At 40.6% G+C, this 13940-nt stretch overlaps 1 protein-coding gene and 1 long non-coding RNA gene across 6 annotated transcripts; one reads left to right on the top strand and one right to left on the bottom strand.

The window, feature by feature from the left end:
- Positions 1-3318: 3318 nt before the first annotated feature.
- On the bottom strand, positions 3319-6609 carry LOC115156542 (uncharacterized). 5 transcript variants are annotated; one of them, XR_003868273.1, is made up of 7 exons: positions 6396-6607; positions 6087-6234; positions 5066-5203; positions 4476-4789; positions 4303-4377; positions 3670-3940; positions 3319-3409 (listed from the first exon to the last, which is right to left on the bottom strand). It is a non-coding gene; the product is annotated as an uncharacterized LOC115156542 (long non-coding RNA). The 5 variants fall into 5 exon arrangements; XR_003868270.1 differs by having other exon boundaries at positions 4296-4377; positions 4476-5203; positions 6396-6609; XR_003868271.1 differs by having other exon boundaries at positions 4476-5200; positions 6396-6609.
- Positions 6610-10726: 4117 nt separating this feature from the next.
- On the top strand, positions 10727-11870 carry LOC115157702 (uncharacterized). The gene is made up of 2 exons (XM_029706157.1): positions 10727-11539; positions 11674-11870. Exons 1-2 carry the CDS (start codon positions 10825-10827, stop codon positions 11868-11870), a joined length of 912 nt encoding a protein of 303 aa, XP_029562017.1. The 5' UTR covers positions 10727-10824.
- The last annotated feature ends 2070 nt before the right edge of the window (positions 11871-13940 follow it).

Below are 13940 nucleotides of genomic sequence, written 5' to 3'. Positions count from 1 at the left end.
CATGCTCGACACATTAGTAATAACATCAGGTTGATCTTATATATGATTGACTATAATGACCTCATCCTTGATGATAGTTTTCTTATGTTTGTTGATTTTTTTAAAGCTTTTGACACTGTAGAACATGAGTTTATGTTCAAAGCAATATGTTTTTTGGGGTTTGGTGACAACTTTTTGAAAGCAGTCCAAACTTTATATAGTGGTTGTACTAGCTCTGTAAAATTAGCTCGCGGGACATCCCAAAGATCTGATATTGGTCGTGGCATTAGGCAGGGCTGCCCAATTAGTCCATTTGTATTTTTATTGGTTACTCAAATTATGGCCTTTCATATCAAGAAAGGGAATTTATGGTGTTTCAGCATTTGCCAAGGAATTAAAACAATGTCAACTGCCTGATGATACCACCATATTTTTAAGAGACAGGAATGAGGTTTCTAAAGCAGTTTCCTGTATTGAAGACTTCCTTAGTTTCGGGTTTGAAAATTAATATCAATAAGTCAGTCTTATTTCCACTCAAGGATTGTGTTTTACAGGAAGTATATGGTATCCCAATTAAAGATAAGGTTACTTATCTTGAAATTGTTATATCCAAGGATGAAAAACAAAGGAGTGAATTGAACTTTAACTCCATTATTGAGAAAACAAAGAAGAAATTGAACCTCTGGTGATGAGAGATATTTCGTTATACGGTTGGGTTTTATTTTCCAAAGCTGAAGGGTTATCCATATCGGTTTATGTCTCGTTATCACTTGACTTACCCCCTAAAATTGTAAAGGACTTAGATAAGATTCTTTATCATTTTATTTGGAGTAACAAGCCTCACTATCTACGATAAGATATTCTCACTAATACCCAAGAACAAGGAGGTCTTGAGGTTTTAGATTTCAATACTCCAAATAATACTTTTAAAATCAATGTAAAATAAATGTAAAAAAAATTGGATTCTGAAGTATGTTAAGAACCAGAACAGTATTTGGAATGTTTTCCCTAAGTATTTATTTGACTCTGTTGGTGGTTTAGAATTTTGCTTCGATGTAATTTTGATATTGATAAAATCCCAGTAAAGTTGGCCAAATTCCATAAGCAGACAATTCTAGATTGGATGTTAGCGTATAAACACAATTTTTACCCACAAATACTTTTTATGGAACAAAGATATATGATTTAAAAATAAGTATTTTTTATAACTGGTTTGAGAATACAATTATTTTGGTTGGTCAGTTACTGAATAAGGATGGATATTTACTCTCATATGGGGAATTTCTTGATAAGTTTAAAATTCCAATTACCCCGAAAGAATATGTAATTGTTTTTGATGCGATTCCAAGGGGCGGGTTGTCTCCTTTAAATTCCTCTGTGGTTGATGTAACAGATTTACATGAAAATATATTCATTGGCATTGGTATTGGTAGAGCATGGTGTTTGCAACACCAGGGTTGTGGGTTCGATTCCCACGGGGGGCCAGCACAGAAAAAATAATAAAAAAATGTATGAAATGAAATGTATGCATTCACTACTGTAAGTCGCTCTGGATAAGATGACTAAAATGTAAATGTAAAATAAATGTAGTAATAAACAGATTAGGAATATTGTTTATGATACTACAATTCTCTCAGCAAGATTCTTTTGGTCAGATATCTATGGTGATATACAATGGGGGAAAGCATGGAAAATTGCTAACAAATATTGTATCAGTAACAAAGTAAAGGAAGTTTCATTTGAAATGTTACATAGAATTTATCCTGTGAAACATGTTTTGGAAAGATTCAAGCTGTCACGACCGTCGTATGAATAATTAGACCAAGGCGCAGCGTGAGTAGAGTTCCACATTTTAATAATAGTGAAACTTCCAAAAACAACAAAGCTATAACGATCGTGAAACACGTAGCGCACATAGGCACTCACACAAAACAATATCCCACATCGCAGGTGGGACAAAAAGGACACACTAAGTATGATCCCCAATGAGAGGTAACGATTATCAGCTGCCTCCAATTGGGAACCATATACACACACCAACATAGAAATATAATACCTAGAAACCCCCCTAGTCACGCGCTGACCTAAAACACCATAGAGAACCCCGAGGGCTCTCTATGGTCAGGGCGTGACACAAGCTGAATATTGAATATAACTGTGATTTCTGTGGAATGGAAAAGGAGACCATTTTGCATTTGTTTTTTACCTGTATTTATAGCAGAATGTTTTGGATTGACATACAGAATTTTGTTACAAAATAAATAGGGCCGGTTGTACTATTTAATGGTTTTGATATAATGATTTATTTCAGAAATTCTGACGTAGATAAAGATGTAGCATATTTAATTCAACTGCTAATAATACTAGGTACATTTCATATTCACAAATGCAAATGGCCTAATTCAAAACCTAACTTTTTTCACTTTATAAATGAGTTTAAACAATATGGCATCACTAACTAAAATGAAAAACAAAAAGGCAATTAAAACTTGTAGTCTTAATGAATATGATTTGTTTGTTTAGGATTCCTGGCAATGTAAATAGTTTGTTAGTACGCTTGTTTGCATGTGACTATTCCTCTTTTGTTTGATGATATTTGTTAATAAAGAAAAGTAAAAAAGAGTGCCCAGTAAAAGTTGAAGTCATATTGAACAACTACCAGAGAGAACCTTCTCTACATAGGAATTGCATACCATATTTTTTCCCATACATCAAAATAATACTTTATTGTCAATCAGCAATTACTTACTTAGATAAGGCCTCAACAAGGCCCCAGTTAATGGTTGAAAATAACTTATGTCAGTGCCAATGAGTTACACTGAGTGTATAAAATATTAAGATCACCTGCTCTTTCCATGACATATGCTGACCAGGTGAATCCAGGTTAACGCTATAATCCCTTATGGATGTCACTAGTTAAATCCACTTAAATAAGTATAGATAAAGAGGAGGAGAAAGGTTTAAAAAAATATTGTAAGGCTTGAGACAATTGAGACATGGATTGTGTATGTGTGCCATTTAAAGGGTGAATGGGCAAGACAAAATATTTACATGCCTTTCAACGGGGCATGGTTGTATGTGCCAGGGGTACCAGTTTGTGTCAAGAACTGCAATGCTGCTGGGTTTTTTACGCTCAACAGTTTCCCGTGTGTATGAAGAATGGTTCACCACTCAAAAGACAATTTGACACAACTGTGGGAAGCATTGGAGTCAACATGGGCCAGCATCCCTGTGAATGTGTTCTACACTCAGTACATTAATAGTATTGGTACCGTGTTCTTGCCGTAACCTGTAAAGCTGGAGCAGCCTGCGAGGCAGGGGGAGGTGTAGGTGATGCCATTGTCTGAACACACAGGGTCCCACTCCCCAGCCAAGCAGGAGCAGTCTCTGTTACACTCTGACAACAGGCTGCCATCGTACACCAGGGGACCTGGGGGACAGAGAAAATGGCTGGGAATAATGATGTTTAAATAATTGTGTCTGAACTATCATTGACATAGGCACAGTGACAAAACAGCCAGGAATCCTGGCTCAGTAACAACCATACTGTATATTCCCACAAGAGGGAGCCCAGGAAGAGGCCCATGTGTGTTTTGGTCTAACTCTCCCTCATATTCCACTGATCAAAACTTTTGTTTTTATCAACCCACACACCCCCCAACCAACCAACCAATCAGATGTCATATTTACCCGTTGTAGGACACGGTCAGACCAGCCACCTTAACGTTGTCACACTTAGTGCCAGACTGCAGAAGGAGGAGGAGGTAGGCCATGAAGGAGGTGACGAAAGACAGCTGGGCTCCAGACACAACGCCAAGCTTATACCTCTTCATCAGTAGACCTCCCAGGAATATCCCCACCGCACCCACAGGCAGGTTCACCTCACCTGGAAAAGTTATACTCACACGTCTTTAGTGCTGCCAGTGTGCTGGAGTTTCATTTCCACTCATGTTCAACAAACCTACAGGGGATGGGAGAAAACAAAAAAAATAGAATTTAATGCCATTCAACATCAATACTGACAGGATGGAACATTTCAGTTGGAGCATGTCCATGTTTCTATGGCTTCGTTAAGACAGGCAGCCCAATTCAGTCGTTTTTTTGAGTAATTGGTATTTTGACCAATCAGATATGCTCTGAAAAAGAGCTGATGCGAAAATATGTAATGTGATTGGTCAAAAGATCAATTAGTGGAAAAAATATCATAATTGGGCTGCCTGTCTAAACGCATCCCTTGTCTCTCTGTCTCTGACCCAAACCTCAGTCCTTGCATCGATTACAGAGGGCTGAAAAGGATTACGATCAAGAATCGTTACCCCCTACCCGATGTCCGCCGCCATGGAGTTGGCCCTAGGAGCCCAATTCTTCACCAAACTGGACCTCCGCAACGCTTTAAATCTGGTGAGAATCAGGGAGGGAGATGAGTGGAAAACTGCTTTTAACACCCCTAGTGGTCACTGAGTATTTAGTCATGACCTTCGGAATATCGAACTCACCGGCATTCTTTCAAGCATTGATCAATGACACTCTTAGGGATATGTTGAATGTGTTCGTCTTTGTTTACCTCGACGACATCCTGATCTTCTCCAAAAACCCTTCCGGAACACATTCGGCCCTGTCCCACCTCACTCAAGCAGGTTTTTGCTGGAATCTCGAGGCTGACAGGGCATTCATAGAGCTCAAGGGACGTTTCAACTCCGGACCTATCCTCGTTCATCCTGATCCTACTCGTCCCTTTGTGGTAGAGGTGGACGCCTCGGACACCGGAGCTGGTGCGGTCCTTTCACAGCGGAACGAGGAGGACAAGAAACTGCACCCATGCGCGTTTTAATTTATTATTTTTTTACTAAAAATGGCATATCAGTTTGGATACTAGGCTGCAACAACATAGCAGCACATAAAACAATGTTAGGGGTTTGACACTAGAGTCATGGACAAACGCCAGTCAATCAATTAATAGGAACAACTAGAAAACTGGACAATATTGAGAGCAGACTCTGAACCACAAGAAAAACGGATCATACTGTAGTCTGTATCTAGTTTTTACTACATGAATTCTCAAGCAACTCAATGTTATTGTTGATACCCATCTCAAAGCTGCAGTCTATGAGTCCGATGAGAGAGCTGGACAGGTCAAAGTGTCTCTCTGAGTGATGGCACACTTCATGTAGGTCCCTGACAGAGCTTTGGTGAAGGAGACGAACGACAGGGCCACGATGAACTGCTGACAAACACAAGAGACAGAACATTAGTGTGTGTTTGTCCGTGTGTATGTGCATGCGTGGATGCGTGTGCAGACAGAGTGCATGTGTAGCTGAGGTGGCCTGCAAAAGTAAAAAGAACGGACACAAGTTTACGTCTGCAAAGTTCTGGCGCTTTCTTTATTCTGAAGAATGTTTTTTTTCTCTTGTTCAATTGTCTATTTTCTTGTTAGTACTTTGAAAATATTCACATCAAACAAGTGCACATTTTAAATTACACAACATAAATGCACTTTACCTAAAGCACAACTCAAAAATGTTCCACAAATAACCCTGTCTTAGTGTATGGTTTCACATGAAAACCACAATGTATTTCACATTCATACAATAGAAACACCTATATATGAAAACATAACTGAATGTTTTTCTATATACCGCTACCTCTATAGAAAACTGACAACAATACATTCAGCTTTAAGATAGTGGCACCTCCAGAAAATCGTCTCTCTCTCACTGTATGCACTAAAAGTCCACCAGACTGAGCGTGCTCGGCCAGTTTACCAGCTAGTGAGCACAATTTTACACAAAAAAAACTATAACATGTAAAACCAACTCAGAAATCCCTAACAAATGGATTCTTTATAAAAAAATATCCTAGACAAAATCCAGTACAAGTAAGCTACTCAGTAAACATAGTCTCTGTGACTCGTAAATCGTTTTTACCTCAGCTAGCATCAAGCTAACATATACTCTCACTCAATGTAAATCACGTTCTTCTCTCACTCAGTTCGACACAAAGCCAAAACAAGACCTTACCTAACGTGATAATACCTTGACAGAGTTGTTAAATAGCATGTTATTACATATTGTGTATATATTTGAACGTTTGGAAGTTCTGTTACATACCTGTAATAGTAAAAAGAACAGACCCAGTTTAGCTCAGTAAAGTTCTGATCCTTATTCAGCAGAATGGTGAGCGCTTGGCCAGAACTTGCTGTTTCTCCTGCTACAACAGTGCAACAGCGCCATCTATTGGCCTGATGGACTGCTAACGCTAAAGTATGTAGAAAATACAATGTAGATTAATTAAGACAAATACATAAACAAATTGGGGGAGAAATGAATAATAAAGGAGTGTCCGTTTTTAGTGACTTTGTTTTCAACCCATTACACAAGCACAATCGTACATGTGCATTTTAAAGCATTATTAAGAACCTTGAGTGTGGAACTGCAGGGCGTTTGGTGGCCTGCTTGTCAGGGACACACAGTTCCTGTTGGCTGGTCAGCTTCGCTCTGTCCTCTGCTGAATCACCCATCCTATCCAGTCAGATACGCAAAAACCACATCAATTTCACATGTGAACACGGGAAGTGTTCCAAAAACATGTTTTCATGTAATCTTATGTGAAGATAATGTGATAACATGTAAAGCAACATGTGATTACATTAAACTACACATGTGAAAATGTGATTTTCGCATGATTTTCACATGGTTTTCACATGATTTCACATAAAATGTCAGTTGAAATCATGTGGTTTTTCTGTAAGGGCAGGAATATAAGATGCATTTTGATGTTATGTTTGATGTTACATGATCTTGAAAATGCAATGTTCTTTGAGGTTCTTCCATGTTCCTTTCCATGTATTTTCCATTTTACTTTCCCTCAGTCCTTTTCACTTTCCTTGGCAAAACAAGCTCTGTCTCCGTCAAGACTTATTCAGAGCCACCATGAATTGAAAGCAGCTTCTGACGGATTTTAAACCATTGAACAAATAGTTTTATAATGAAGAGTAGACCCTACTAAACACCCTTGATTCTTTACACACACATTGAAAGCCAAAAATCTCAAATTTGGACTCATCAGACCAAAGGATAGATTTCCACCAGTCTAAGGTCCATTGCTCGTGTTTCTTGGCCCAAGCAAGTCTCTTCTTATTATTGGTGTCCGTCCATAAGTAGTGGTTTCAATGGAGCAATTCGACCATGAAGAACTTCATGGCTACTTCGAAGAATCTCAAATATAAAATATATTTGGATTTGTTTAACACTTTTTTGCTTATTACATGATTCCAATTGTGCTATTTCATAGTTTTGATGTCTTCACTATTATTCTAAAATGTATAAAATTGTAAAAATAAAGAAAAACCTTAAATGAGTAGGTGTGTCCAGACGTTTGACTGGTACTGTATATATTGTGATATTGCAAATATGGTACAATCCAGGGGTGCAAAGCTCTTGGAGACTTACCCAGAAAGACTCACAGCTTTAATCGCTGCCAAAGGTGATTCTAACATGTATTGTGAATACTTATGTAAATTAGATATTTATGTATTTCATTTTCAATACATTTGAAAAAAAATTCAAAAAACATGTTTTCACCTTGTCATTATGGGGTATTGTCTGTAGCTGGGTGAGATGATAAAAAAAACTATAATTTAATACATTTGGAATTCAGGCTGTAAGAAAACAAAATGAGGAATAAGTTAAGGGGTATGAACACTTTCTGAAGGCACTGTATATCTGCAAGAAAGTGATAAATGAGCGACTCTTTGCAAGGGGGTCATATAAACATTGCCTTATTTAAAAAAAAAATTGCTATCATGCTATTATCGGCATAGTTTCTCAGGCCAAATCTTCATTCTGTAAAATAAAGTAAAATACACACTAGTAAAATACACGCTACAGGGAATGCAAAAAAAAATGGCTTCTGCAAAGCACATATACATTGTCTAATCAACATCCACACATTGATTTCATTCTTCGGGTCTTTATTCAAACACAAACACTCTTGGAATAACATGCTCTTTCAGTGTCTTGTTGCAGGTTGTGCAATGTTCAAAAGCGTGTGAGAGATTAGCATGAATGTGTGTGTATGTCTGAGGGGTCAAGTTTGGATGGTCGTACATATGCAAATAGACTAGATTGTATATTTCAGGACCATGGACAGCAGCGATATCGGCATAGCGATATCTGTCATCCAGCACCACATGACAGTAAACAGCGGCCATCTCATGTGAAGTTGGCACTGGGGAAATCCCATGTAATGAGAAACGAGGCCTAGGAGGCAAAAAGACTGAAGGAGAAGATTCCCACAGGAACTCTATGCTAAACTGTTCTGCCACATTCATTTCAAATGTTACATCTTTCGAATTGTAAATAATAGGGAATACATCTGCAAAAAATTAAAACTGACTATTCAAACTACACTGTACAGCTTTAGTGTGACTGTGCATCAAAGGTACATCTGTAAACAATTCCGTTCTCAGATGTCTGTTTAATGTGAGAAACAAAATGAAAAACAACTGTTAGACAATTACAATGCGGACTGTCATGCATTTTTACTATTACCAACAAGACAACGAAGTGATACGTGCCATGGAGACTTATAACGGATACTTTCCCAACACCAAAAGTTCCCACGCTGAGCGATATTGTTTACTACACTATTATGCATACAATCCAAGTCATACGTTTATTGTCATTCATACTCTTATTTGTAACTGAATATCTTTGCAAAAGTGTTCATTGTGTCAATTCAGAGCTCGGAAATATTGGAATAATGTGCTTAAGGGGACTGACACTCAAGGCGCACAACAGGATAACACAACAACCACATTTTCAATTGGCAATCATTGCTTTAAATGGATGTGGTCAATAGATTTGTATAGGCATATATAAACAATGTATTTAACTTGTAAACCAAGGTTGGATTAGTAGGTCTAAGCAACATGCACCTGGATAATCACGTCATGAATCGGGACGGGCTCCTACGTCCTCATATACACATTATGACATAATAAAGAGCTTAATCTTTCACGAAATAAAGACATAGAAGCATACCCAATTATACAGGTTCTACACATTCCATTTCTCCATGGCAATAGAATGTAAACATTCTATTTTGCGCCAAACATCGCCTACAACTCAATTCTAAGTGCAGCATATTGGACGACTCCACAGTCATTGATCATTCGCGACTTTAAGTCATTCCTGTTATCTCTAGAGCATCCCGTATATCTATAGCGCTGCATTTCTTCCCCATCTTACCATGGATAGGGTTTGGTGCATTCCGGAGTTCACTTATGGTCCCACAAAGGTAATCTTAGGAGAAATTCATTTTAGCATAGTGTAAATGCCTGTGCATAATGTGCATAACAAAGCATCATTATTTTCATTATCTTCAAAGGAATTCTGTAGAAGCAGCCTTTATTTTCAGACTCTGCAGGCCTGCTGGGAGGAAACATATTACAATAAACAGGTAAGATTCATCCCACAAAAACATAAACAACAGAAAGAGAGTTGTATTTCAAGACAGTTTAGAGAAGTTGGTCATAAGAGTTCTTAATATCACTTGCAAATTGTCAGGCATGAGTAGTGGTGAAATGTTGCGAGAGGCCCTTCTGAAAGCACATGATATGGTATTTCGTGGCATGGTCTCACACCTTACCTCATCTTGCAGAAGAAGCTCATGGTCCATTATCTGCTGCTCCAGAGTCAAGGCCAGGTCCCGCCCCATGTCACCACGGAGCACATGAGCAACTGGCTGGTGTCTCAGAGCAAAAAATCCCTTAGGGAGAGGTGAGCACCACGTCAGCACTCACCTTCACTGCCATTCCCTGCCACCAGCAGCACTAAAGGAGGTGTGGGTAAAATAAACAACAGAAAAATCACAAGCCAGGAAAGTTGAATTGCTCTGTGTTTTATTTGAAGGGTGTGGAAGGAAACCCTGGAGGAGGGAAACGAACTCGCTCGGCTGGTAAGAGAATGAGAGTTAGAGACATACTACAAGTTAGTGAGCTCTTTACTAGCCTTTCAACAACGAGTTAGCACAGCAGGATAGATCTGTTGTGAAATTACACTAATGGGACTTCCTGTTTCATACTGCAGGCCTGGGAAGTAAACACTTGCCTAAAAATGATGGACATAGAGCACGAGGCTTTCTGCAAGCTCCGCCGCTCCATGCACTCCACCTCGCCAGCTGACATGTGAGTTCCATGTACTTCCCTGCATATGACTTGATCCATTTATCTACACATCTGGAACTACGCAGAAACAGACTAAGACAGTGTTCTCTGTGAGCACGTTGCACATCGTTTAGCTTTGTCTTCTCCTTTTTGTTGATTTCAGCGATCGTAAAGTCCACAGCATCGTGGAGAGAGCTGTGAGGAGCATTCTGGGCGAACAGTCCAATGAGGCCCGTAGCAACCTGCTCAGCCCATCTCAGGTGGTGGTGGAGGTGGTGCCCAGGCTCCTCCTGGCCCTGTGGCTTCAGCCAGAGGAAGGCCATTCAGAGCACCCAATCCTAATAAGCGGGATGGCCGTGGGCATGGTGGCGGCCGTAGTGGAGAAGCTCTACTGCATGTTAAAGGACCCTTCACATCACATCCCTTTCTCCCGGGCTGCTGCTTTTGACTCTGTGCGGTCGATCCTCGGGAGAATCAGTCAGTCCTTCTCCACGGATGACCTCCAGAGCTCTTTTTATATGAGCTCTGTCTGTGCCATTGTGGCGGACGAGGTGCAGAGCTGCTTCCAGCCTCCTGCAGCCACCCTACCAGTCCCCCCTGTCCTCCTGGTGGCCGTCTCCACCACACGACCAGCTGACATCCAAGCAGGTGAGTAGCAATGATAGAGAGCACTCTGACAGATGCCTGTTCTGATGACATCTTGGTGCCTTGTAGTAGTAGAGCTCATCAGGATTGTTATTGTCACCCATAACACAGACCTGGCATCTTCCCACCTGGAGGTTGTGGACATCACCCCAAAAACAGAGGCAGACCCGGGTTCGTCCCGCCTGGAGGTTGTGGACATCACCTTTAACACAGAGGCAGACCCGGGTTCTTCCCAACTAGATATTGTGGACATCACCCCCAAAACAGAGGCAGACCCGGCATCTTCCCACCTGGAGGTTCAAGACATCACCCAAAAAACAGAGGCAGACCCGGGTTCGTCCCACCTGGAGGTTGTGAACATCACCCTTAACACAGAGGCAGACCCGGGTTCGTCCCACCTGGAGGATGTGAACATCAGCCGTAACACAGAGGCAGACCCGGGTTCGTCCCACCTGGAGGTTGTGGACATCACCCCAAAAACAGAGGCAGACCCGGGCTTGTCCCACCTGGAGGTTGTGGACATCACCCTTAACACAGAGGCAGACCCGGGTTCTTCCCAACTAGATATTGTGGACATCACCCCCAAAACAGAGGCAGACCCGGCTTGTTGCCACCTGAATGTTGTGGACATCCCCACTAATACAGAGGCAGAGCCCATCTCTTCCCTCTTGGAGGTTGTGGAAATCACACCTGAAGAAAGGACTCTGACAATGGCCATCTTCGCCACTCTGCCAACTGACATCCAAGCAGGTGAGTAACACTTAGTGAGCACTCTGACAGGTGCCGTTTGTCATGACATCTTAGTAGAACATTTCAACTGGCCAGTGTTTAGAAGCTACGGTTTGCATTTGTTTACATTCTGTTCCTCCTTTTTCCCTTTTCAGAGGATGTTGCTGTGGTCATCCCGGATGTCACCCCACACGTCACCAAGGACGTGACACTGGATGTTCCATGCAGAGCTAGGAAAGGAGCAGTCAGGCGATTTTTCTGCAGGCTTTGGAGGGCAGTGTGCTGCTGCACCTGCCAGAAGGAAGAGGAGGAACAATTTAATTATTCATCAGAACTTCAGAAATTATATTGAACCATAGACCATTAAAATTTTTCACATTATAATTGGACTCAATTCTGCTTTTCTTCTGTTTACTACTTAGTTTCAGAACTTTTCTATAAACTTTCACTTTGCAAGTGTGGAGTAAAATCTAGCATATTTATCCACAATTATAAAAAAAAAAATCATGCGAAATCCTGGAGAGATTCACCAGAGTATGAAAATGTATACACTCACTACTGTAAGTCACTCTGGATAAGTGCGTCTGCTAAATGACTAAAATATAAACGTAAAATGGAGCTAAACCTGTTGTATGTAGAAAATGCATGAAAGTAAACTTTCACTTTGCAAGTGTGGAGTAGGTTGTGTAAATAAGTGGGAAACATCCACATTTTAATGCTTTTAATAATTTACTTAGTACATTTAAAAAATATTATTTGACAACAAAAAAACGAAGGGAAAGGAAAATGGCAGACCGAAGGGAGGGTGGTGTGGCAGGTGCCGCTTCTCATACGAATGCTGTTATTTTATCTAAAACATCAGGTGTACGCCGACCCCAGCTAAGTAACTCATGCAAAGATTTAAAGCGCAATGATGTGTTTTATCTCCAGTACATTGCCATGATTGTCAGTTATGTAGCTGCTCTACTGATAATCTCAGTGCGTCCTTGCTGGGATGACGCAATCAATCTACTGCCGGAGAATATCAACACCAAACACATTGGTTCACCGTTCCACGGGAGCGGACAGTACACAGCATACCATAATGTTCTGAATAATGGCCAAGTCTACCTCGCTCCCTATTCCACTGACCTGCTTAGGCGGAACAAACACAAGTCCAACATTTATCGGAAACTGTTCAACTACCTGTTCACTACCCTCCTGCTCTCCGGGGATGTGCAACTCAATCCTGGGCCTAACATCACCGAGCCAGCGATACTCACTGCAGTGGATGGCCTCGTCCACTGATCGTCGCCGCTGCGGAAGTGGGGGAGTGCTATGGTCTCATGGTTTCTCTCGACTCTTCAAACATACACAAGTCGCCATATGCGATCCCTGACTTTGCTTCTGGTACGCAAGCTGTTTTAATTAGTTCCCCGCATCCAGTGCAAGCGGGAGGGATTGTTAATTGCGCTACCGAACTGCCCCTATTCAAAACGAAACAAAACGGCCTAAACCCAGCCGTCAGAAAACGCAGAAAATCTAACTTTTTTCAATGTGTCAATCACACTATCTGAGCAGCTAACCAATCGCTGCAGCTGTACATAGTCCATCTGTAAATAGTCCACCCAATCTACCTACCTCATCCCCATATTGTTTTTATTTACTTTGCTGCTCTTTTGCACACCAGTATCACTACTTACACACCATCATCTGCTCATCATCATCTGCTCATCTATCACTCCAGTGTTAATCTGCTAAACTGTAATTACTTTGCTACTATGGCCTATTTATTGCCATACCTCCTCATGCCATTTGCACACACTGTACATAGACTTTATTTTTTTCTATTTTGTTATTGACTGTACGCTTGTTTATTCCATGTAACTCTGTGTTGTTGGTTCTGTCACACTGCTTTGCATTATCTTAGCCAGGTCGCAGTTGTAAATGAGAACTTGTTCTGAACTAGCTTACCTGGTTAAATAAAGGTGAAATAATAAAAAAAAAAAAAAACTCTCAAGTCATCTGGGAGCCATGAGCTAAGCCCAAGGGACTACTAGGGGGGCACTTGAACATTCGTAGTGTCGTTCCAAAAAGTGATCAAATTCAACATCTTCTCACAGACTCCAACCTTGACTTCCTCTGCCTTTCAGATACATGGCTCCATAAAAACTCTCCATATGCTGCTTTGATTGTGCCTGGCTACAATGTTTTCAGGAGAGACAGGATTGAAGGAAGAGGAGGGGGTCTGATGATTTACATTAAAGAACATATCCGATGTAAACAAATTGAGTGGTCATGTGATAATGAACTAGAATGTATTGGCCTGAACGTTACACTGTCTCCCCAAATGTCTTTTACCATTATTGGAATGTATAGACCACCTTCCACCAAAAGTGTGTGTTTTGATCAGTTTAATAACATGCTTAGGGAATGTGATTTT

Source organism: Salmo trutta, chromosome 21 (genome assembly GCF_901001165.1).
Source record: "Salmo trutta chromosome 21, fSalTru1.1, whole genome shotgun sequence".
NCBI lineage: Eukaryota > Metazoa > Chordata > Actinopteri > Salmoniformes > Salmonidae > Salmo > Salmo trutta.
Note: the sequence above shows the minus strand (reverse complement) of the source record. Positions and strands in the feature narration are given on the sequence as shown.